The sequence below is a fragment of the Trichechus manatus genome, unplaced genomic scaffold (assembly GCF_000243295.1).
Source record: "Trichechus manatus latirostris isolate Lorelei unplaced genomic scaffold, TriManLat1.0 scaffold00029, whole genome shotgun sequence".
NCBI lineage: Eukaryota > Metazoa > Chordata > Mammalia > Sirenia > Trichechidae > Trichechus > Trichechus manatus.
Genome location: NW_004443965.1, coordinates 8,281,674 through 8,308,959, shown reverse-complemented (window position 1 = coordinate 8,308,959; position 27,286 = coordinate 8,281,674). Strand labels below are relative to the sequence as shown.

At 38.3% G+C, this 27,286-nt stretch overlaps 1 protein-coding gene across 1 annotated transcript in view; it reads right to left on the bottom strand.

Annotated features, from left to right (window-relative positions):
* The window catches only part of ANKRD31 (ankyrin repeat domain 31), a 159,039-nt gene that overhangs the window by 14,748 nt on the left and 117,005 nt on the right, over positions 1–27,286 (bottom strand). Inside the window, exons 19-23 of the mRNA XM_023729515.1 lie at positions 22,661–22,748; positions 17,453–17,549; positions 13,608–14,616; positions 7,411–7,551; positions 1,027–1,129 (exon numbers count right to left, since the gene is read on the bottom strand). Of these exons, the coding sequence (XP_023585283.1) occupies positions 1,027–1,129; positions 7,411–7,551; positions 13,608–14,616; positions 17,453–17,549; positions 22,661–22,748 (1,438 nt within the window). The remainder of the gene's footprint in view (positions 1–1,026; positions 1,130–7,410; positions 7,552–13,607; positions 14,617–17,452; positions 17,550–22,660; positions 22,749–27,286) is intronic.

Genomic DNA, 27,286 nt, shown 5'->3' with positions numbered 1-27,286 from the left:
CCCTGACAGGAAACACAACAGAGAGTCCCTGATGGAGCAGGAGAAAAGTGGGGTGCAGAACTCAAATTCTAGTAAAAAGACCAGACTTAATGGTCTGAGACTGGAGGAACCCTAGAAAGTGTGGCCCCCGGACTCCCTGTCAACCCAGAACTAAAACCATTCCCAAGGCCAACTCTTCAGACAAAGATAAGACTGGACTATGGGACATAAAAGGATACTCGTGAAGAGTGTGCTTCTTAGCTCAAGTAGATACATGAGCCTAAACGGACAGCTCCTGCCCAGAGGTGACAATGAGAAGGCAGAGAGGGTCAGGAGCTGGTTGAATGGACATGGGAAATCAGGGGTGGAAAGGAGGAGTGTGCTGTTGTCATGGATTGAACTGTGTCCCCCAAAACATCTGTCAACTTGGCTGGGTCATGATTCCCAGTATTGTATGATTGTGTACCATTTTGTAATGTGGTGTGATTTTTTTATGTGTTGTAAACTCTATCACTATGATGTAATAAGATGGATTAGCGGCAGTTATGTTGATGAGGTCTACAAGTTAGATAGTGTCTTAAGCCAATCTCTTTTGAGATATAAAATTGAGAAGTGAGCAGAGACACATGGGAACCTCACACCACCAAGAAAGCAGCACTGGGAGCAGAGCGCAATCTTTGGACCCGGGGCCCCTGGGCCTGAGAAGTTCTTTGACCAGGAAGACTGATGACAAGGACCCTCCTCCAGAGCCGACAAAGAGAGAAAGCCTTCCCCTGGAGCTGATGGCCCTGAATTTGGACTTGTAACCTACTAGACTGTGAGAGAATAAATTTCTCTTTGTTAAGGCCAGCCACTTATGGTATTTCTGTGATAGCAGCACTAGATGACTAAGACAGCTGTCATAGTATGGGAAGAGCAATTAGGGTCATGTAACAATCTATGTATAAATTTTTGTATGAGAGACTAACTTGAATTGTAAACGTTCACTTAAAGTACAACAATAAAATAAAAAATAAGAAAAAGAAATGGGTGTTGGTCTGCACATACCTAGAAGAGAAGGCTGACATTGCTGCAGTACCAAGTTTGGTTCTGGAGGCACAGGTACTTCTTCAGAAACATACTTTGAAAGCTCTTTCCCAAGGTATGTTACCTGCACATAATTAAGCACAAAATTAAAAAATTCACACATTCTATAAGAGGAAAATACATCTATCTACTGTACATTATAATTTCTTTAAAGTACTCATTGTTGTATATCATGGGTTGATACAGCCTATTACCAAATTTGGCCTGCCATCTTTTTTTTGTAAAGGAACTGGAACATAACAATACTCATTCATTTCTTAATATCTGTTGCTGCTTTTGTGCTACAACAAATTGAGTCCTTACAACAGAGACCATATGCCCACCAAAACAAACAAACTCATTGCCATTGAGTCAATTCTGACTCATAGTGACCCTATAGAACAGAGTACAACTGCCTCATAGGGTTTCCAAGGTTATAAATCTTTACAGAAGTAGACTGCTACAACTTTCTCCTTCGGAGCGGCTGGTGGGTTCAAACTGCTGACCTTTCAGTTAGCAGCTGAGTGCTTTAACTACTGTGCCAACAAGGCTCCTCACAAAGCCTAAAATATTTACTATCTGGCTCTTTAACAGAAAAAAATTGGTTGACCCCTGTTGTATATCATTAATTCTTTCATCCATTCACTTATTCAACAACCATTAATCCAGCACCTGCTACTTTATAACATTAAAAAAAATTAATGTTGCATTAATAAAATTACGCCATAAAAGTAATAGTAATTTTGAAAAAGTTCAGATGCTTAACTGATTAAGTTAATAACATTTCAGGTCTATACATCCAAAATTTGATTTTGTGCTTTGCTGCCCATTTATATGTGAACTCAGACATTATCTATCAGCCCAAAGGATCAGAGCTTAGAAATATCTACACATGAATGGGCTGGGCTGAGGCAGACTGGCAAACAACTGCCAGAAATATGCTGGACTCAAGGATCTTTGGTTTCTTCACTCTTAATTCTAGGGCAATTTGATAATATACCCCAAAGGTTAGTTCACTGTAGGAAAACCATCAAGTATTAACTCAAACAGTACCTCCTCCACGATGCTGTTGTTGTTGTGTGCCACTGAGTCAATTCCAACTCATAACGACCCTATAGGACAGAGTAGAACTGCATCTTCCCGTAAGCTATAAGCTCAAGTACTGACTCTCCTCTAGGCTCCCATAACTTCGGCACCCATACTTCTGTTATAGCCCATACTTTATCACATTTAAATGAAAATTATGTGTTAATGTGTCTGTTTCTATTAGACTATTAACTTCTTGAGGACAGGATCTGTGTCATATTCATTTTTATACCCTCACTTCACATAGTGCCTGACAATACTAGTTCAAAGACTCTGAATTTCCAGCTTTTAAGCAAGATTCTTAAATTCTGAGTCCCAGTTTATGCTTTTGTAAAACAAACAAAATAACACAAAACAAAACAAAAAAACTTTAAGTTGTTGAAGGATTTAAAGAGACAATGCATGAAAAGCATTTGGCATACTTCCTAGTACATCCGAGTGCTCAATAAATGTTTGTTAAATTGAACAGAATAAGGAAGGCCTACGGGATCTGGGAGGTATAAGTATACTTTGGGTTCAATTTCATAACCAAACAAAGCCTGGTAATGGAAATGGAGAAGATCTGGCCCACCCAGTGTGCTAACTTCTCCTCACTAGCCTTGGAAGAAGAAGAGGAGAGGCCCAAGAATGCCATTTGTCAGTTCTACAAACAACCAATAGTTAAAAACAATAGATTTTTCTTTTCCTGTTATGCCATGACAGGAGTCCCTGGGTGGCACAAATGGTTAGATGCTCGATTATTAACCGAAAAGTTGGCAGTTCAAATCCACTCAGAAGAACCTTGGAAGAAAGGCCTGGTGATTTGCTTCCCACAGGTCACAGCCTTGAAAACCCTATGGAGAGCAGCCCTACTTTGACATGGGGTCACCATGAGTGGGAATCTACTTGATGACAACTGCTACTTGTATGCTCTAACAATGTCCAGTACATCTCACACACTCATCAAACTGCAGGCTCAGTCTGTTTGTACCTATATCTCAGATTTAAAGTGTATTTTTATCAGTTAGTTATTAGGGTAACATTAGGTGGTAAACTTGTACCTTAGTAGCCTTAGAAGTTACGAGTCCCTATAGGTGTTAAACATACCACTGGCGATAATTCAGACATACAAAGAATACAGCTTTAAGACAATGCACTGAGTTAAAATTTTCCACAAGGTAGGAGTGATTTATTGAACAAGAATAATGAATGAACAGGTACGAGGTCACATCTGGAAATTGTGTATTTCATAATAGTGACTGTGCTCCAGAGCCTAAGGGCAAACAGTCATCATGTTCACATATAACTCAAACTCTGAATCCTGAACCAGATCTTGTTGGGTCCAAATCTAGCTCATGTGCTTGCTCTGAAAGACGTACATGGGAAAAGCTGGAGGCTAGTTTCTTAGGGTCTTGGAGTACACAGTCTCCAGCAATCTCTGGTTGCCATCCAAAACCCATTTTGATGAAAGACAGCCAGTAGAACTCCATCTTCCCCTAGATGAGAGCAAGTAAAAGAGATGGAGCTTAGGGTAAAAATGTGTTCTGTGAGGATATCTGCAGGTTGTTGTGCTGTTGCTTTTATAAAAGGTGAGGACTGTAGGAGTGCTATCCTAAGGCCACTGATGTTTTCTTTCCCTGAAGCTCTTAAAGCAGAAGGACCATTATTCCTCAGAAATCAGTCTATGCTGATTCCCTAATATTATGTATCATACTTAGGGAAGAAGTGGTATGTGTGTGTGTGTTTAGGTGGAATAAGAAGCAAGGAAGCGAGCTGGAATGCATGATTTAGCCACCACTATTCTGGAAATAGAGTTAATGAGGTAAATGAAATTATCAACTTTTTTTTTTAGTAAGGTCTCTGAAAAAATACAGTATCAACTGTCACTATTAATTGCAGTAGCCAGTGTTTCTCCACACCTTATGTACTAACATATAAAATATAAAACATAACCTGCCTCTGAATATTAAAGAAGTGTCTAAGAATTTATTTCCCTGTAGGGGCTCCATTTTACTTGAAACTATCAGTCCAAATGGTATGTCTTCAAAAAAACCATTTGTTGGTACTGACTAATGGGAATCTGTTCATGGGTGATTCAATGACTGTTTTAACTCCAATTCGAGTTTTAAGAACCAAGTCTTACAAATTTTCACTACCCTGGGAGGAAAAAAGAGGAAAGAATAATTGTTTTTGATCTCAGGGAGGAAAAAAAAAAAAAAGCCAAACAAACAAAAGGAAATTGTAGGTTTTCTTTTAAGTGTATTTTAACACAGAAAGACATTTTTGGCTAAGAAAATAAAAATATTTCTCAAATGAAATATTTCTCTAGGAATTCAGAAGACAAGACAGAAAGTGGTATGGAAGTACACTAACTGCCTTGGAAGAGATGGTTCCTAGGAGAAGTGAAGTTCATCTTCATCAGTACCCACCTCCTCCCAATCCCCACCCTGGAAGATCACTTGCTATGCGGTTCCAGACAAGAGACAGCAGTAAGCCTTTCACATTATTTGTGAAGGCTAGATGATACTGTATGCTCTTTGAGTTCAGGTAACCTCTGTTTCCAATGAAGGAATGTTGGCCTCCCTTGAGCCATTATTTTAAATGCAGAAAAGAACATATAGAGAAAATATTAGAAGATAAGGTTCTAGTCCTGATTGTATCTTAGTGGCACTTATCATTATACTAATCAGGTCACTTAACCTCCCATAACTGTTTTTACATCCATAAATAGGGTTAACCTTCCCACTTTATGGAGTTGTGAAAGAATATTTGGAAAAGTGCTTTATAAACCACATAGTACTATGCAAGTCTTAGAATCTCCAAGTTGGGGGAGTCTTTAGAGACTATTCAGTACTACTCCTTATTTTATATACAAGAAAATTGAGATTCTAAAAGGTTAAATGACTTCACCTAGATCAGTGGTTCTCAGGCCAGGCTGCAATTAGAATCATCTAGGAAGCTTTTTAAAATACTGCCACTTGGTTCCAACCTGGACTATTAGCTTAAAATTTATAGGCCTGGCATTCACCAGGCATTGGTAGTTTTTTAAAGCTCCCCAAGTGATTCTAACACGTGTCCAGGATGGAAAGCAGCTGACCAGATCATGTGACTTATCATGAGCAGAACCAGGACTAGAGGCCTGGTCTCCTGTCCCTGAACCCAGGCCTCACTCTGCTACATCAGGATGATGCCTCACAGCTGGGAAGCTGTGGCAGCCAGAGGAGTTTGTGATGCCCGCTGGGACTAAGTAAGCATCAGGGTTTCCTTAGTAAAGCTGTGCAGCAGCCTAACTGCTGGGTAGGAGGCATGAGTCATCTGTCTAGTGACTCGGACTGATGCAGAGCAAGTCCTCGTTTTCTGGCATTTCTTGCGTGACAACTACCCACCCCAGGCCTCATATCCCCACCACCATCCTCTGAACTTGTAAGAATGTTCGTATTTACCAATGTAGCAAAAAGCTCCCTTCATCAAGAAGTGACTGTGAATTCAGAAGTCACCCCAGGACAAGAGGAGGCAGAGGTTTCTGTGGTAAACTTTAAAACAGAAGACTTTAAAAGAGGTTTTTAAATATTGTAAAGAAACTCACTGGGGCTGTGTTTCTCAGTCTAGGGTATTTACTAGAAGTATGTGAATGTACCTTAGTAATTCTTAAAACTCTGTTTTCATTTTTAGGATAATCTAAAAAATAACAATAATAATCTAAGTCTTGCTCAGATAACCTGTATGAATACTTTATATTCAAGAATTTTAGTGTCTACATTTGCATTTGGCTTCACCATCACATTAGTGCTAAACAGTATGACTCTAAATGGCTTGGCTGATAAAATAGGACCAAAGGCAAAGTTATATGTAAATGAGGCATTAGTACAGAGTGAGGGCCAAATGATGTCACAGACAACTATTCAAAAGCAGGAAATGCAGTAGTATTTACAACAGAGAAAAAGAGGCGGGAGAACTGAGTCAGCACTGGGCACACTGCAGAACAGGCATGTCGAGCTCAAAAGAATCTATGATACAGCAATCAGTCCCATATTCATGCTGTGAGCATAGATTCCACGGGCAAGATATTAATTACTAACATGTAACTATGAACTATGAATCCATGGAAAGGATTAGGCAAAGGGGCAAAGATGAACTGAAAGCAGATGGCCTGGTGACACCAGGAGTGGGAAAGGAAAAAAACGACAACAAAAACTTTAGGAAAAAAAAAAAGGCACAGAGACTATCTAGCAGAGAAAATCTAAAGTGTCCTGATATAAGTCAGGAAACTGAAACACAGTGCTGTTAATACCCACCACAAAGGTCTAGGAGTCCAGCCTGCAAAGTCTGGGTATACAGACTGAGAGCAGGGTCTAGGAGCAAGGGTGGGCAGACCTGGGTTGGAGAAAAAACAGGAGAGGAAGGTGTGCCGCCTGTTACTGGTGCACTAAGGCTTACTGTTATGGCTAGTGGAGGTAGGAGGTATCTGCTATTCTGTTGAAACAGTAATGGTAGATGTCTGATAATTCACACTTTCCTGGGTGAATCATTCTAATACTGCTTTCAAACTGGTGCCATGGACATCTGGAGGTGGATGATCATTGGACTTTATCCACATTTTGCGGATGAGACAAAGTTCAAGCATAAAAGTACACAATAATTTCTGTGGTCTCAGACCCCTTGCCCATTCCTTTTGTCTTTAGGGGAAAATTAAGTTTTATTTCATCAGAATACTAGAAACATGTATTAACTAAATTATTAAAACACCAAAAAAACAAACAAATTAAAAAAAAAAAAAAAACGCACTGCCGTTGCATCGATTCCGACTCGTAGGGACTCCAGAGCGTTTCCAAGGATGTAAATATCTACGGAAGCGGACTGCCACATCTCTCCTGTGGGGCCACTTGTGGTTTTGAACCGCTGACCTCTCAGTTAGCAGTCAACTGCATTAACCACTGCACCACTGCACCATTAATACACCAGTGGTCCCAAATTTTCTATGTAGACTCACAAAGCCCTGAAACCACTTGGGTGGATAAAAGGGGAAGATTGGGAACATTAAAGTTTCTGAGACTAGTTGAAAAGCATGGAAGGGGAAGCACAGCCACTGTGCAACACTGCCCATGGAGAATTCTGGCAAATAGAACTGCAGGAGAAAGCATGTAGCATATCACAGAGGGGCACATGAGGACAACAGCTAGCTTGGAGATTGTTCATATTTCTTAAAAAAGAAAGAAAAGGAGAGGAAATAGTTTCACCAACAAAAAATATGTTCCTTTCCATTTGACTATGAAGGTAAAGATAAACTTGAGAATGACCCACCTTACTCCAAGCATAATTCCAGGTCACAGAACAGTCGCCTCCTAGGAGATCTTTGAGCCAGGTGACTGGGGTTTGATAAATCTGACCATTCTCTACCTTAATTTTACCACTTGATAAAATACTGGCTTTGTGGGTAGTCTCCTGAAGTAAAAGATAAAACAAAAATAAAGATTAAAAATTAGTTGTCTGTACTTAGAATAATGAACTTCCAAAACTCAATAGTAAGACAACAGACAACAGATGAAAAACAGGCTAAAGATTTCAACAGACAATTCACCAAACATTAAATATAGGTGGCAAATAAACACACAAAAAGATGCTCAATAACTTTAATCACTGTCGTTGTTGTTGTTAGGTGCCGTCCAGTTGGCTCCAACTCATAGTGACCCTATGAACGGAAGGAAATACTGCCTGGTCCTATGCCATCCTCACTATCGTTGTTATGCTTGAGCCAATTGCTGCAGCCACTGTTATCAATCCATCTCGTTGAGGGTCTTTCTCTTTTTCGCTGACCCTGTATTTTACCAAGCATGATGTCCTTCTCCAGGGACACGTCCCTCCTGATAACATGTCCAGAATATGTGAGATGAAGTCTCCCCATCCTTGTTTCCAAGGAATATTCTGGCTATACTTTTTCCAAGACAGATTTGTTCATTCTTATGGCATCCATGGTTGCAGTGGATTACTTTTGTGTGTGGCCCTTCAAGCCATGGTCTTGTAACTCCCATGCAAGTGATTGGGCAGGACTGCGTGATAGGGTAATCCAAGGGGATTGGTCAGTTTAGCCTTAAAAAAGAGCCAGTTCCAGAGCAGAAGGGAGCAGCCCACCATCACCAAGCAAGAAGAGACCCAGCAGCAGAGACCCAGCAGCAGGAGACTGCACGGTGGGCTTCCCGGCCCATGGACGGAGAATGTTGAGCGCCTTCGAGCAGACACTGAGGGCCAGGGAGAGGCGGGCCTGCGAGCACAGCTTGGGAGAGGATATCCTGATGGAAGAACTGTATCCTGAGTGTTCCTGAGCCTGAATTGTAACTGTTACTTCCCTAATAAACGCATGAATCGTGAGTATGGTCTGTGAATTCTGTGTGGCCATTGCAGTGAATTATCAAACACAGCAGAGAAGTAGAGTGCTGTGTGGGGGAAGGCTGGTGTCAGAATTAGTAAAGATAGCAGAGAGAGGAGGCTTGTCTGGCTTCTACCTCACGGGAGTCAGCCTTGATCTGCTGACTTTGGTTCTCCTTCCCCCCGTGGGGTTGGAGGAGGTCAGACACTGTCCCTACGCCGTTTTAACAATGGTATATTCAATATTCTTCACCAACACCATAATTTAAAGGCATCTATTCTTCTTCGGTCTTCTTTATTCACTGTCCAGCTTTTGCATGCATATGAGGCAATTTAAAATACGACGGCTTGGGTCAGGCGCATCTTATTCCTCAAAGTGACATCTTTGCTTTTGAGAACTTTAAAGACATCTTTTGCAGATTTGCCCAGTGCAGTATGTTGTTTGACTTCTTGACTGCTGCTTCCATCGGTGTTGATTGTGCATCCAAGTAAAATGAAATCCTTGACAACTTAAATCTTTTCTCTGTTTATCATGATGCTGCTTATTGTTCTAGTTGAGGATTTTTGTTTTCTTTATGTTGAGGTACAATCCATACTGAAGGCTGTAGTCTTTGATCTTCATCAGTAAGTACTTCAAGTCCTCTTCACTTTCAGCAAGCGAGGTTGTGTCATCTGCATATCGCAGGCTGTTTATGAGTCTTCCTCCAATCCTGCTGCCTTGTTCTTCTTCATATAATCCAGCTTCTCGGATTATTTACTCAGCATACAGATTGAATACGTATGGTGAAAGGATACAACCCTGACACACATCTTTCCTGACTTTAAACCATGCAGAATTCCCTTGTTCTGTTTAATAACTGCCTCTTGCTCTATGGACAGGTTCCTCATGAGCACAATTAAGTGTTCTGGAATTCTCATTCTTCACAATGTTATTCATAATTTGTTATGATCCACCCAGTCGAATTCCTTTGCGTAGTCAATAAAACACAGGTAAACATCCTTCTGGTATTCCCTGCTTTCAGTCAAGATCTGCCTGACATTAGCAATGATATCCCTTGTTCCACATTCTCTTCTGGATCTGGCTTGAATTTCTGGCAGTTCCCTGTTGATGTACTCCTACAACAGCTGTTGAATGATTTTCAGCATAATTTTACTTGCATGTGATATTAATGATATTGCTCAATATTTTCCACATTCAGCTGGATCACCTTTCTTTGAAATGGGCACAAATATGGATCTCTTCCAGTCCGTTGGCCAGGCAGCTGTCCTCCAAATTTCTTGACATAGAGTGAGCACATCTAGCACTGCATCCATTTGTTGAAACATCTCAATTGGTATTCCATCAACTCCTGAAGTCTTGTTTTTTGCCAATGCCTTCAGTGCAGCTTGGACTTCTTCCTTCAGTACCACTGGTTCCTGATCATATGCTACTTCTTGAAATGACTGAACATTGACCAATTTTTTTGGTACAGTGACTCTGTGTATTCCTTCCATCTTTTTTTGATGTTTCCTGCTTCGTTCAGTATTTTCCCCGTAGAATCCTTCAATATCACAACTCGAGGCTTGGATTTTTTCTTCAGTTCTTTCAGCTTGAGAAATGCCGAGTGTTTTCTCTCTTTTGGTTTCCTAACTCCAGGTCTTCGCATATTTCATTATAACAATTTACTTTGTCTTCTTGAGCCACCCTTTGAAATCTGTTCAGCTCTTTTACTTAATCAATTCTTCCATTCGCTTTAGCTACTCTACGTTCAAGAGCAAGTTTCAGAGTCTCTTCTGACATCCATTTTGGTCTTTTCTTTCTTTCCTTTTTAATGACATCTTGCTTTCTTCATATATGATGTCCTTGATGTCACTCCACAACTCCTCTGGTCTTCAGTCATTAGTGTTCAATGTGTCAAATCTATTCCTGAGATGGTCTCTAAATGCATGTGGGATATACTCAAGGTTGTACTTTGGCTCTTGTGGACTTGTTCTAATTTTCTTTAGATTCAACTTGAACTTGCATATGAGCTACTGATGGTCCGTTCTGCAGTCAGCCCCTGACTTGGTTCTTAGTGATGAAACTGTGCTTCTCCACTGTCTCTTTCCACACATGTAGTCAATTTGATTCCTGTGTTTTCCATCTGGTGAAGTCCATGTGTATAGTCACCGTTTATGTTGTTGAGAAAAGGTATTTGCAATGAAGAAGTCGATGGTCTTGCAAAATTCTACCATGTGATCCCTGGTGTCGTTTCTATCACCAAGGCCATACTTTCCGATTACTGATCCTTCTTCGTTTCCAGCTTTGGCATTCCAATCACCAGTAATTACCAATGCATCTTGATTGCATGTTTGATCAATTTCAGACTGCAGAAGTTGGTAAAAATCTTCCATTTCTTTATCTTTGGCATTAGTGGTTGGTTCGTAAATTTGAACAACAGTCGTATTAACTGGTCTTCCTTATAGGTGTACGCATATTATCCTATCACTGACAGTGTTATACTTCAGGATAGATCTTGAAATGTTCTTTTTGATGATGAATGCAATGCCATTCCTCTTCAATTCGTCATTCCCGGCAAGGTAGACCATATGATTGTCCAATTCAAAATGGCCAATACCAGTCCATCTCAGCTCACTGATGCCTAGGATTTCAATGTTTATGTGTTCCATTTTATTTTTGACAATTTCCAATTTTCCTAAATTCATACTTTGTACATTCCATGTTCCGAATATTAATGGATGTTTGCAGCTGTTTCTTCTCATTTTGAGTCATGCCACATCAGCAAATGAAGGCCCTGAAAGCTTGACTCCATCCACATCATTAAGGTCAACTTTACTTTGAGGAGGCAGCTCTTCCCCAGTTGTCTTTTAAGTGCCTTCCAACCTAAGGGGCTCATCTTCCCACATTGTATCAGACAATGTTCTGCTGCTATTCATAAGGTTTTTACTGGCTAATTCTTTTCAGAAATAGACTGCTGGGTCCTTCTTCCTAGTCTGTCTTTGTCTGGAAACTCTGCTGAAATCTGTCCACTATGGGTGTCCCTGGTGGTATTTGATACACCAGTGGCAAAGCTTCCAGTGTCACAGCAACACACAAGCCCCCACAATATGACAAACTGACAGACACGTGGTGGTCTTTAATCATTAGGGAAATGCACATTAAAACTATAATTATAAACCATAAGGATGTTCACATGCTAGCATGGTTAAAATTAAAAAGACTGTTTATCCCAAGTGTTGATGAGGATATGGAGGAACTGGAACTCTCACACACTGCTATTGGGAATATAAAATGATACAAACACTATGGAAACAGTTTGGCAATTTCTAAAAAAGTTAGATGTACACCTACCGTATGATCCAGCCATTCCATTCCTAGGTATTTACCCAAGAGAAATGAAAGTCTATGTCATACCAAGACTTGCACACCAATGTTCACAGCAGCTTTATTTGTAATAACCAACAACTGGAAGCAACCCAAATGTCCACCAGGGATGAACTGATAAAGACACTGTGGTATAAACAGACAATGGACTAGTACTCAGCAATTAAGAGGGAACAAACCATTGATACATGCTATAACAAGGATGAATCTCAAAATAATCATGCTGAGAGGAAGAAGCCAGACCAAAAAAAAAAAGGTTGGGGCAGGGGGACATATGGTATAATTCCACTTATACAAAATTTTCAGAAATGCAAATTAATGTATAGGGGTAGAAAGTAGATCAATAATTGTCTGGTAATCAGTTGGGGAAGGGAGAGGTGTGAAGAAGGTATATAAAACTTATGGGAGTGATGGACATGCTCATTATCTTGTTTGTGGTCACGATTTCATAGGTATATACATGTTAAAACTTTTCAAATTGTACACTTTAAATATATGCAGTGTATTGTATATGTTAATTACATCTCAATAAAGCTGTTAAAGGAAGCTAAAATATGAAAATTCTATTAAAATTTTATTATAGCTGATCTGGAAAAGTAGCCATAACTATCAAAATTTGAGTTAATGTAATTAATTTACTAATTAAAATTTCAGTTGCTTTTGCTAATCTGACGTGGATATACTTAGTAGTAAATTGGTTAACAGGTGAGCAAACGGGAACAATTAAGGGATCTGAGATCAAGTCACTAATTTGGTCTTAAAAATATAGTTTGGAACTTTAAAATTATTTTATTCCTAACCTATAGGTAAAGCTGGGTTATGCAAATAGTTAATGTGCTTGGCTGCTAATCTAAAGGTTGGAGGTTCCAGTCCACCCAGGGGCGCCTGGAAAGAAAGGCCTAGCAATCCACTTCTGAAAAGCCAGCCATTGAAAGCCCTATGAAGCACAGTTCTACTCTGACACACATGTGGTCACCATGAGTCAGAGCTGACTCAATGGCTTTTTTATCTAGGAAAGGCTTCTTATTCAGAAATGGAAAGGACTGGAAACAGGGACATTCAAATTAAATTACAGTTAGCCTGTATTGATTTCTGTTGGACTGCTCCATAAGCAAAGAAGCCTTCAAGGACTGCAGTCTTTGCCACTCTGAATTAAAAAGTGAAATGTAGGGAAAGGGGAGAGGGAGCCTCCTTTGCAGGCATTTCCAATAGAACATTTTTTTCTCCTCTACTTTTATACACATTTGATAGTTAACTGAATTAAATTTAGCCAATCTCCAAGTCATTACCTGGTTCTAAATTGACCTTCTGTGGAAGATGAATTCATACCTACCTCTTTATTAGGGGATACCTTAGTTCCCAAGGAGCCCTGGTGGCGCAGTGGTTAAGAGCTCAGCTGCTAACCAAAAGGTTGGCAGTTTGAACCCACCTTAGCTGCTCCTTGCAAACCCTATGGAGCAGTTCTACTATGTCCTATGGAGTTGCTATGAGTTGGAATCGACTCAAGGGCAACAGGTTTAGTTCCCAAAACTTTGGAACCAATTTATTATTTTTATGTTGTTTTTAAATCCTTCCTTCTGCAATAAAATTGACTAGTTCTATTCTGAAGCATGATGTCACTTGCTGAGAATACAATGGTCGTGGCCCTCCATTCAGGAAGGCCTGCCAAACTCCATTTCTCTAATCAGAGCTAAATGTCTAGTCTATGTAACAATAATATTTACTCATCTATAAAATTTACATGATTTTAAAGAAAAACTAAGTATGATACCTGTGTTTTGAATTCCAGAATGTTATTTCCGGGATTAATTCTTCCTAGTAATATTAGATCCTTTATTTGTATACATTTCTTTTTAGGAGCTGTGCTGTAGTTTAAAGGCTTTTTCATAGTATGTTGACGGCCAGACCCAGAGGTGGTGATCTGACTGTCATTTGCACATGGAACAGCAGAAGCTGATTTTTTAAGATATGGTTTCATCTGATGCATCGTATCACTGTCTAAGGCGGTAATTCTCTGATGTGCAGGAGACTCTGATGCTGCCCTAGGTGGTTGCTGGGAAGCTGTTTTCTTGTTTCTTGTTTTTGGATCATAATTGGAAAGGGCTTGATCACAAATAACAGCTGATAGATGGGCATCCTTTTGGGCAAGTACACTTGTGATTTCTGAAATATTTAAGGCACCAGTAACTGTGGGAGGGTGGCAGGATTCATACCCTTTGGCTGTAGTTTTTATAAAATCGTTTTCTTTTTGTGAATAATCTACTTGCGCAATAAAAGCAATAGGTTGTGATGGTAATTTAATCTTCTCAGTGCCATCTAAATGACTGGATTTTGATAACCCATCCAAGGTATAGTCACTGACATTCTGTTTCGAATTCTGCTTATTTCCAGAAAATTCTTCCCTTCTCACTGTCTCTGAATTTTGGCCAATACTGGTATTCTGGCTGTCGTTCTCAACTGTAACACAAGTTTCCAGAGGCAACTGTGCTTCCTGCATGTTTCCAGAAACAAGGTTGGCAGGGGAAAGTGAACCTGACAGGGGCTGTACTGATTTTTCCAGACTGGTAAGCTTCTGGCTGTCCTCTTCATTAGAGATCTCTGGGCTAGATGGCAGCTTCCTCAAGCTAAGTCCAGACAATGATGTGACATTCTTATAGTTTTGAATTTTCAGGCTTATACTTCTCTGTTTTTTTGCCACAACTAAAAGACTCTTTTGTCTTGTGGCCAAGTTAGCCAGTTGTTCTCTCAGAGCTCCATGCTTAAATGACTCTATAGACACCCTACAGAAAGAAACACAAAGACAGAAAAAATACAAAAACAGGAGAAAACTTGTTTTTAAGCAGTAATTTAGGTGTTAAAGACACTATTTTGTTTCAATTTTAAATTTAATTAGCTCGATTAAATTAATCACCTCAATTTCAATTTAAAGGTACACAAATGTCTACCTTTGCAGTGTACTTCCTTTGAGAGGAAATGGACTACTTTAGTTAAGGTAAGGCAGTTTGCTTTTTTCAGGAGGTGACTATGGTTATCCAGAAATATTCTCATATCATTATCAGTTGTGAGTCAACCCTGAAAGAAAAACTAAACCCGGGTAATCTATCTAGTTATCTACTAATCCTTTAGTTGGAAGGTAGCAATTGGTGGCTGAGGAGAACACCACCATGAAACACATTGTTTACTGAGTGGAAAGGCATCTCAGGAAGTAAACTTTGGGAGTAAGCTCTACTCAGGTTCCCTTAGCCATATAGGAGTAAGACTGTTTCGTGAATAACCATCCCTCAACTAGACCTGAAACATGTCAGTTCACCAACTAATTACTGTAATTGTACTTTGCTCCATACAGAGGCACTTTCAAGTCCAGAGGCACGACCCAGACAAGCACTATCCTGTGTGCCTTCCCCAAACCAAATCTCTAGGGGCTTGACTAAGGGGAGGAAACGGCTCACCATGCTTCTTCCACACCTCCGTCATTTGGGTATGCCCACCTATCCCACAATGACCTTCAGGATACTGGCCACTTTGTTTCCAGCTATTCTTAAACTTTTTGGTCTCAAGACCCTTTTATACTCTTAAAAATTACTGAGGACCTCAAATAGCTTTCGTTTATGTGGGTTATATCTATCAATCTATCAAACAATATTGACTGTTTTAGAAATTAAAAATGGAGAAATGTTTAAAATATGAGAACATACAAGCACACATTCTATTTGGATTACAGTGATGACATCATCACACCATGTGGCCTCTGGAAAATTCCACTGTATACTCATGAGAGAATGAGAGCAAAATAGGAAGATAACATCATAGTATTATTATGAAAATTTAGTTTTGACTTCACCCAAAACGAAACCCACAGCCGTCGAGTCGATTCTGACACATAGCGACTCTATAGGACAAGGCAGAACTGCCCCATAGAGTTTCTAAGACTATAACTCTTTATATAAAAGCAGATTGCAACATTTTTTCCCCGAGGATTGACTGGTGGGTTTCAACCACCGACCTTTTGGTTACCAGCCCAATGTTTAACCACTGCGCCACAGGGCTCCTTGATTTTGACTTCACAGATCCCCTGGAATGGTCTCAGGGGCCCCTAGGGGGTCTCTGGACCACCCTTAAAAAGCTGTCATTTTAAGGGAAAGAACTATAGATATCTTGCCTCTTCTATCATGGTTTAGGGTTGTTGGTACTCAACTCCCAGAAGAGAGGATGTAAAAAGGAGTAGTAGATATAAGTAGAAGAAGCTGAGAGAAGAAGAAATCTGATTAGGCAACAACTGGTAGCATAAAATGCAAGAAGCTGGGAAAAGGAGTTTGAAGCCTTATAGCAGTATTAATAAGGATTTACATGCCTGAAAACCCTACTGAGGAACCCTGGTGGTGTAGTAATTAAAGCCCTGAGCTGCTAACCAAAAGGTCGTCGGTTCAAACCCACAAGCTGCTCCACTGGAGAAAGATGTGGCAGTCCGCTTCTGTAAAGATTACAGCCTTGGAATGTCCTATAGGGTTGCTATGAGTTGGAATTGACTTGACAGCAGTGGGTTTCATTTTGGATTTTAACTCCTATTGATCAGAAATTTTCCAAAATTCTAGGTACGTTGTTAACCATAGGACACTAAAGGAAAATTGAAGCTAGCCTCTTTGAAGTCCCCTAGAAAATATCCTGTAGTCAATTAACCATCTGTAGGTCACATGAGCTCGCCTGCTTTATACTGACAGAAAAATAAGTCTGGAAATAAAACAGGAACTTATGATCCTGATTCACTAGAAGGAAGGGCAAACTCAGGATAAAAAATGGTAGATTTATAAATAAAAATAGAAAACTGACTTTTAAATAAGTTCAGAAAAAAGGGAATATGCAGTAGATGTCAAATTATTAAATGACAAGAATATAAACTAAATATTTAGAAAAGCTAAATGAAAATAAAGAATATGGGATATATGTAGTGAATTTTATGAAAAACTAATAAAAAATAACGCCCAAACAAGAAAACAATACATAATAGCTTTCTCAAAAAAGGATGAGAAGAGGTATATAACAAATATAATCAGGATAAAATTCCTTAAGGTCACTGAGAGTCTGGAAGTACACAAAAATACAAAATATACATGATTACTCAACTGCTTAGAAGGATAACATTTGTGACAGCAAAAAGAAAAAAAATTTTAATGTAGAAAATTTGAATTTATTAAGGAAATAAATGTATCTATGAGATTCATAACTAAAGTCTTTTATAAAATTCTTGGCTATCAAAAATTTTAAAATATTAAAATGTTGTTTTTCTGAATATTTCAAGTAATAAATAGAAAAATATCTTTCTGGGAAGTAAAATCGGGAGAAAGACGTGGCAGTTTGCTCCCATAAAGATTACAGTATTGGAAACCCCATGGGGCAGTTCTACTCTGTCCTACTGGGTTACTACAAGTCGGAATCAACTCGATGGCAATTATTTTGTTTTAATGGGGGAAGTAAAATTTCCCATGTAAATACAAAGATACGATCTCATGAAGTCATTTTTTGGTTCTAAGGAACGTTTGTATTCTTAAGAAGTTCTAGGCCTAACTACTGCATGGATAAGTTCTAAAAAACTTTAAAGCACTCTTTTTTTTCACTCACCTGTATTTCTTAGCTAGATCATCCCTTTCTGCCTTCTGCTTGGCAAGCACACTATCCATCACCTCTTTGATCTGTAACATCTTCTCAATGTATTGTTCTAGAAATATGGTAATAAAATCAGTTACAGTGAGAGATAGCAAATGATAAATCTGGTCACACAGGACTGAGCCTTACTGTTTATTTCAAAACATCAGTCTTAACTACTCTCTTTCCTAATATTGATGGCCCCCAAAAATAAGCTGAGTCTTATTTAATTATGTCATCCTATGGGAATGTCTTGAGGTTTAATGGTAAGAACACAGCACCAAAAAAGAGCAGGCAGGCCCGAGTTCTAGTCCTGCTGCCCTATAGTAAGCCCTGTGAACCTGGACAAACGTGGCCTCTGTGGTCAGTTTCCTTATCTGTGAAATGAAGGTGGTAAGGGAAGATAGATATTTTTTCTGTTACAATGACTTACTTTTTAAAATACAAAAGGAATACACTATCATTGTAAAAAGAATTTCAAATATGAAAGTTTACAGAAAAGTAAAAGAGCATCCCATTCACCTCCCTGTTTTTCCTCTATTTTACCCCACAAAGGACACTCACTGATGTTAACACTTTAGTGTGTGTGTACAGAATTTGATTTATATATTTAATGTACTGTTTTACATATTTATACTATATATAAATATACATTATATACACTTAAAAATTAGAATCATGCTATCAATTCTTGTTCTTTGCACTTAACACATGGATAGGACTAACGTAAGATCACACAGATTTTACAAATTTTCTATTATAATAGCTATTTTTTTCCTACTTTCTTCCATTGCTTCTGAAGAAAAGGCATCATGATCTGCCTCCCCCCATCACGAATCCTTAGGATTTACACATAATTCTGTGGATTGCACCCAAATCTAGATCCCCAAGTAGGAAATTGAAAGATTTAGGTGAATACACTTTATTTCTTTTAAGCCTCTGACTATTCATTTCACTTTTAGCTTAGTTAGAGTTTGTTCCAAACCTGCCTTTGCAAATCAGACAAATGGTTTGATACAGTGTCCCCAAAGTAGTCTTTATCTCTTTCATATTATGGAGAGGATTAGTTTCACAATATGATGTATGTGCTAACAAAGGGGGGAAACTTGTATGATCATTAAGAATTTAGATATAAATGTGTTCAGCAAATATGACAGTTTAACAAACTATTATCTAAATTATTCTATATTATATTTATTATCTATGTGCCCTGTCACATTGGGTTTTCTAACAGAATTTTAAACCACAGGTAAAAATAACATATCAGAGTAATCTAAAATATTTTATGTGTTTCTATAAGAAAGGATATATACTTTACACATAACTTGATACTATAAATTGCCCTCATATATATAACGATATATAATAAAGCATTACAAAACCATGAGGAAGAGAGAAATTATACAACAAATAAAGATGGATTTGTTGTTGTTAGTTGCTGTTGATTTGGCTCTGAATCATGGCTACCCCGTGTACAACAGAATGAAGTATTGCCTGGTCCTGCACTATCTTCACAATTGTTGGTACGCCTAAGTCCATTGTTGTGGCCACTGCATATTCTGAGTTTCTTCCAACCTAGAGGGCTCATCTTTCAGCACTATATTGGACAATATTCTATTGTGATCCACAGGGTTTTCACTGGCTAATTTTCAGAGGGAGAGCACCAAGCCTTTCTCCTAGTCTGTCTCAGTATGGAAACTCTACCGAAACCTGTCCTTCATGGGTAACTCTGCTGATATTTGAAATACTGGTGGCATAGCTTCCAGCATCACAGCAACACACAAGCCATAACAGCATGACAAACTGACAGAAGGGTGATGGATAAGGGTGGGCGAATACGGGAAAATCCCATTATTTCCTTAGATACAGAAAGGAAATTTCAGATGAATTATAGAGTTAAATATGCTTAGGAAAAAACAATACATAAAATGTTTACAATGGTAATCTTTTTGTCTCAATTCAGTTGAGGTACTAAAGATATCTGATACCAAAATGAATGCAAGACTTCTATAAGAAAAATTTACAAAGAAATATACAAATGGGATTCATTACTCTTGGATTCCTCAGCCAGATAATGTGGAAGGGGATGAATTTGTAAAGAAATTTCTTTAGCGAGCTGTTGCTTAACTGGGTGGGAACTGCCATGCTAAGCAACAAGAGTGAGGTGTGAGGGGGTTTCTCTCATTTATGTTAAGCCTAATGGGGGACAGTTTCTCAAAGAAACTGTTGTTTAGAGAGCTTAATAACTGAACTCTCAGTTGCAGTGATAATGGACTGGTATCTGACTCCCTCGCTGAACATCTAGAGGTAGAGATCCTGAAGACAAGAAGCTTCCACAGCAGGACAGAGAGAGAAAGTGGCTGCTCAATTGGTAAGTGATTAACAGTGAGTCCAAGATGCAAAGAATCTGAGGACTTGTGTAGAGCATGCCCCGTGATTCTGCTTAGGAGGGCTGGCTTCAAACTGAGGATGAGAGTCTGTGCAGGATGCACCACCAAAAAAAAAAAAAGTCTGAGAACTGAGAGGGGACTGTGCAGGGCTAGGGAAAGAGAAGTGTGCAATGCCCACATCTTAGGAGTTCCAGGCTGGCGGGCCATGTAGCAGTCTCAGAAAACTACTCTCAAGAGAGTGAGTTTAAAACATCTGCCAGAGAGGAGGAAAGATAACCACAGTCAGTTACCAGCCAAGAACTCTCAGGTCCCACCGTCTTACCTCTCTTCTCCCTTAAAGGGGCAGTGAGACAAAATAAATACATACATAAATAAAGGGATCATGATTATCCAATATATTGGTTATAAGAGAATAAAATTAAATTACAAATTCTTGGGGTGGGAAGGGGAAAAGAGTTTCTAATCATTCAAACAAAGGCAAAGGAAGAAGGGTGATATTACTATGCAGATTTGAAATTTTATGTATTTAAAAACAAAACAACAGATGTTACAAGTAGAAGGAGAGTCTAACTCGTTGCCTTTGAGTCGATTCTGACTCATGGAGACCCTATAGGACAGAGTAGAACTGCCTCACAGCGTTTCCAAGGAGCCATTGGTGGAGTCAAACTGCTGACCTTTTGGTTAGCAGCCTAATGCTTAACCACTGCACCACTAGAGGAATACTTTAGGAAATCAGCTTATCAATATGAATGACCAAAAATACAAAACCAAACCCAAAGTCGTTGAGTCGATTCTGATTCATAAGGACCCCACAGGGTTTCTGAGGCTGTAAATCTCTACGGATGCAGACTGCCACATCTTTCTCCTGCGGAGCTGCTGGTGGTTTCGAACCACCAACCTTTTGGTTAGCAGTTGATGCTTTAAACACTTTGCCACTAGGGCCCCTTCGATATGAATCGGTAGACTTTAAAATGTTAATAAATTTTAACCCAATAATTCTACTTCTATTAATCTTTCCTAAGAAGATAATCATAAATCCAGAAAAAGTTATTATGTTGTAGCATAAGTTTTTGGATACAATCTAAATGTTCAACAAAATAAAAAATTAAGTGAACTACGGAACACTGATTGAATACTATGTAACCACTAAGAATGATGGCTATTGGAAAAAAGAACACAAAACTAGCATATCTGGCATGATCAAAACTATGTTTTACACAGTTTTATTGAGGTATAATTGCATAGCTATGTTCTTTAAATAAAGTATCCATCCAAAAAAAGAAAAAGGCCTGGAAACAAATACACTAAAATATTGTGGTGGGAGAGTATGTAATTTTAGCATTTAGCATGTTTTCCCCTTTATTATTTTTGAAAGGTATCTATAATCTATATGACTTTTATAATGAAAAAAATTATAAATTGGAAAAATCAGCTTAAATGCACAAGGCACTATAAATAGTAAATAAAATACACTAACTGTACGTATTTGTTTGGGGGTATGAATTATTTTATTTCCTCAAAACATAACATGTACTATATGTTAAGCCAGGATAAAAAGTAGAATGGATATAATTTAAAAGGTAACAATTTTTAAATAGGCTATATAAACGTCGTCTGTCAGTTTGTCAAACTGTGGTGGCTCATGTGTTGATATGATACTGGAAGTTATGCCACCAGTATTTCAAATACTAGCAGGGTAGTCCATGGTGGACAGGTTTCAGTGGAGCCTCCAGACTAAGACAGAGTGGGAAGAAAGGTCTGGAATTTCCTCTGAAAATTAGCCACTGAAAACTCTATGGATTACAACAGGGTATTTTGTGATATAATGCTGGAAGATGTGCCCTCTAGGTTGGAAGAAGGCACTCAAAATACACAGTGGCCACAATAATGGACTTGAGCATACCAAAGATTGTGAGGACGGCGCAGGACCAGGCAACATTTCGTTTTGTTGTACATGGAGTCACCTTGAGTCAGAGCCAACTTGAGGGCAACTAACAACAAAATACAAAACATGAGTTAGCACAAGAGATCAACTAACAGTCACATCCTTCTATACAAAAGATTGATGAGGTGCTTTAAATTATTTAATTGTATCTAATTTTAAAATTCAGATGTGCATCTACCAGGAGCTACTTTCCAGCTTGTAAATGTTAACTCCAGACAATGTATCTGTGAGACATCAAGAATTTGAAAATACTCACTGAGAAGTTAAAAGCTTTGAGAAATTAAAATCACTAGGTCAGGAGAGTAAACTATAATTTACTATATTGAAACATTGGTGTTTGGTAAACAGGAAGACATCTATGCATTAAGAAATTCACCTGGTATATTTACTCATTTGAAAAGTATGAGAATTTGCTCTACTTGTGTCTTCATTGCACATTCCTTTTCTGATCTGTTTTTAAAGGTTACCATAGCTGGGTGAAGCCGAGGAGCCAAAGAGTAACATAATCTTATCTCTAGTTACTATCTTACGCTTTTTGACACATCTTGGTCTAAACATATCACCAGTAGTGGTTTATCTCTGATTATGCATCTGGGTGTCTCTCAAATTACTCATGCCACATCTTGCGTCTAGAGGATATCTTTAAAAATATCTTTATCAACAATCAAACTACCGGTTTGCATTTGCAACACTGACTTTCAATGATCATTCCTGGCACTTTAAATACTCTTGCAAAAGAAAGACCACTCTTTCAGTCATTGTTAAAATAATCATGTACCGTAAGAAGAGGGGCTAGCAATGACCTTGTATGTCTGAAATAATCAAACTTGAATATGAGTTGGTATTTACCTGCATCTTCAGGGGTTCTTATTTCAAATGCTAATAACCTTTCTTGTTTTTCTTCTATATCTTGTAAAATGGCGTTGATGGTCTGATGCTATCAGATAAAAATATTAGGAACTTCATTACAAAAGAGTAGATACTTATCTCTATTATCCTATTAACAAATGCACAGTAAATAAAGTGCTAAATAAAGTGCTGCTTAAAATGCTCATTTCCCTTTAAACTCAAAGTGTACTCAGCTTTATTTAACTTTCACTGTATAAACGCTACATATTTGACACAAAGTGAACTTAAATATATCTTTATGTAGTAGATCTACTTCTGGAAAATAGAATATAAGAGTAATAACTGTATAAGGAATCATACTTTCTCACTGATTTCTGTTATAATTATAGGCATGTTGTTGAGTGTGCCATGGAGTCAATTCTGACTCATAGCGAACCCTATAGTACAGAGTAGAACTGACCCACAGGGTTTCCAGGACTATAATCTTTAGCAAAGGAGATTGCCCCATCTTTCTCCCGAAAAGCACCTCACAGGTTCGAACTGCTGACTTTTCAGTTAGCAGCCAAGAACTTAATTACTGTGCCACCAAGGCTCCTTCAACTATAGTCATAGGAGGAGAAAAAACTAACTCAGCACATAATATTAAAAATCACATATGTGCAACAAGTTTATTTTAAGGATTTGTGACTACTCACTGCACAATATTAAAATGTCACACAAAATCTTAGAAATGCAAAAACACCACTCTCTCAAAAACTCACAAAGAGGATTTAATATGACTTAGAAGTTAAAATTGGAGCCATTATCCTTGTCCTTAAGTATAAAGAATGTGACTCAGCTGGAGCTGGACTAACAAGGACACATCAATTGGGCCCTGAGGTATCAAAACAATAGCTAGGACAATCTTGGAAACCATCTTTTAGGAAACCTTTCACATAAACAAATACTTAGAGCACAAAAGACCCACATATTTTCCACTCTTATCATTTTCTATTCCAAAACAAAAACCCAAACCTGTTTCCTTAGAGTTGATTCTGACTCATAGCAACCCTACAGGACGGAGTAGAACTGCCCCATAGTTTTTCCAGAGTGGCTGGTGGCTTCGAACTGCCAACCTTTTGGTTAGCAGCCAAGCTCTTAAACACTGCACCACCAGGGCTCCTATAAACACTATATTTAGAGGCATTAGCTAGATTCTCTATAAATATATCAAATATATATTTGCAGCCAACCACTTAACCACTGCGCCACACTTAGTAAATAGTAAGATTTGCTGGACCAATGAAGACCCTCCTGACTGTCATTACTGAGACTTGTACCAATAATTACTAAGAAATACAATTCAAAATGTAGAATCATGGTGGTTTAGCCGTTTTTAGCCAATCTGTGAAAAGGTGAAGCTTTTATTGATTTTATCCATTTGTAATATCAATATATACTGATGATTTTGTAACCTTCCTTGGACTCAGGCAGAATGCTTGTCTGTTTTCCACTTTGGCCTCATGGAACATATCCAAATAAAATCTTTCTTCTTGCTTTACTATAACTTTGTGGTGATTTTACCCTAGGACAAATACCATCCCTTTGTGCCCTTGTCATTATTAATCGTCCTGCCTGAAATGCCATCAATTTACTCTGTCCAGATTCCTCTCTAATGAGAGGTGGAATCAGGGAGATGGCCTGGGTGTGAATTCTGACTCCACTTCTTGCTAGCTGCTACAAGTTACTTATCTATTCCGTGTTTGAACTGAGCAACACATATAAAATGTTTAGGACAGTGCTAGCACAAAAAAAAAGCTCAATAAACATTGCCTATAACTATTATATAAAACCTGTCTCATTCACAAAACCTCTGTCTAATCTAATCCATACTGATTTTTCCTTTCTCAGAATTACTGAAGAATTTCAGAGCTACATAATTTAGCATTAGTATGTATAATGTTTTATACATTATATTTTCCCCTTCAAGATAATGAGATCTTACAGGCAGCAGCATGGCTTTTATATCTGTGGTGCCCACTTTGCTGGTTATATAGTTGTTACTCAATAAATAATGATTGACAAAGTGACCCATATTAACTACCCTTTAATAAACTCTTGATACACATTCATTTTAAAAACATGTACGTCCTCAAAGCCTTCTGAAGTATGTTGCTATGAAATATTACTTTGGTACCCACAAGGGATACGAAAAATGTACAAAAGAAAATCATCCGATTATGTGGTAGATCAATCTCATTGCTGTCATTTATTAAGTACATCAAAGTGAAACTGTAAAATACAAATATGCAAAACTAACAAAATACCCCAAGGTTTCCCTCTTTATACACTGAATGGTTTGTGGTTATAAACGCAAACGGAAGGCCTGAACTGGTGCCCAGGATAAGCCTCTACCACAGGTTAGATAAAGAAAATATCTTTTGGTGCGGACTTTTCTGTCTTGCCTCATACTGGGGATGTACTCAGTCATGCCCACCATGGGCCATAACCTCTCACTCCACACCAGTTCCACATTCTACCTGTCCAGCATTACCCTCCTCCTCCCATGATCCCCTTCTTAGTCCTTCATTACCGTTTGTTATATCTGGGGGGAAAAAAAAAAAAAGATCTTAACCTAGAATCTGTCCTTGGAACAAGCAGCTTCAGACAGTTTTTATTCTGTTTACTGCAAAGCTTCACTATGAATTTATTCCAAATTTGCTATTTTTACTATGGCAAGATCATCTTTGCCTCTGATGTCTTTCCTTCAGTTTTGTGCAATATAGCACAGTGGTTAAGAGCACAGGCTCTAGAACCAGGTTGCCTGGTGTTTAATTTTGGCATTGGTGCTTAATAGAAATGCAATTTTGGATTATGTTACTTAACTGCTCTTGCTTTAGCTTCCTCTTCAACAATGAGGAGTATAATAACAATAACAGAACCTACCTACCAGGGTTATTATGAGGACTAAGAGAGTTAATATAAACTGCTTAGAAGAGAGATTACCATATAGAAAGTGCTCAGTAAATGCCAGCAATTATTATTACTCCTGTGATCATTCTGTACGAAGTAGAGAAGGAGGCTGCCTACATGGTGTAATCTGAAGGTGCTACAAAGCAGCACCAAACTAAAATCATCTCATTTCCTTTGTGTCTGGCCATATTGCCACCCTCTCCTTCCATCTGGCCTGAAATTTCCAACATTTACCAAGACAAACTCTTAATGACTTTAAAGTTTTCATAGTTTCCTTTTTTTTAAAGTTGGTGTTTTTTTGAACTCTATATCTTCATTACATTTTCTCTGCATTTTGACATCTAAAATAATATACATTATTCCTGTAGTAAGTACCCATGCAGTTATATAACGATAAGGCATTTTTTTCAGAATGTTCTAATTTTTACATGAAAATATACCTTAAAGATCTTTATGGTCTGAGCAGGTATAGAAAGACCCCTGCCCATTCCGAACACATGGAAACACTGAATAAAATATAATAACTATACACATACACACACACACACAAACAGCCAAGAATGAAAAAAGAAAAGGAACACCCCTGGTGCCAGAAATGAATCTAGTAGTGGCCCATGGGTGATTTGGGGCAGTCATAGTTTTTAGGGCTGAATTTTCAATGGCCATAAAGGAAAGGGGGATAAGACCTCAGGCCCACATGAGGAGGGAGTTAGAATGCAGTCCCTCCATAAAGCTAGTGGCATTGAATGGGTGCCCTACCATTAAATAAGGATTAGAAAAATTCTACTTGTCACCCACTCAGGTCTTTGGGTAGAAAACTGGAGACCTGATGTATGTAAGAACTAAATTAATAAGAGTCTGTGTCGTTAAGGAGCTCAAACTGAGAAATTAGCATAAAAGTAGTCTAACACTGAGAAACCTCTAGGGCCCCAGCAGAGGCAAATGTTAAACACAAAACCTAAGCACACCGAGACTCCCAAAGTAAACAACCCTCACTGAAAGAAGATTACAATAAAAAATTACAAACCACAGGAAGAATCATAACATTACCAGAAAGAGTCAGGAGATGCAACAAGCAGAATAATCAACACTGCATGTGCTAAAAGAGGAGACTTTAAAATTCCTTTTACAATGTTTAGAAGGATTAAAAAAATGGTACTGATACTCTAAGGCAAGAACAGAAGAGTTTTGCTTGTTTTTAATATTTTATTGTTTTAGGTGAAAGTTTACACAGCAAATTAGGTTCCCCTTTAACCATTTTTATACAAATTGTTCTGTGCCATTGGTTACAATTTTTATAATGTGTCAGCATTCTCATTATTTCCATTCTGTTTGTTCTGTTTCCATTGATCTAGCTTTCCTTCCCCTCCTTGCCTTCTCATCTTTGCTTCTGGGTAAACGTTGACAGTTTGGTCTTATATAGTTAACTGTTTAAGGAAGTACATTTCTCACGGGTGACACTGTTTATTTTATAAGCCATTCTATTATTTGGCTGAAAGGAGACCTGCAGAAATAGCTTCAATTCCAAGTTCAGAGGTTATCTTAGGATGATAGTCTTGGGGGTTCCTCTAGTCTCTATCGGTCCAGTAGGTCTAGCTTTTTTTAGGAATTTGAGTTTTGTTCTACATTTTTCTCCCTGATGTTATATATTTGTTTTCCATTCTATCAGGGACT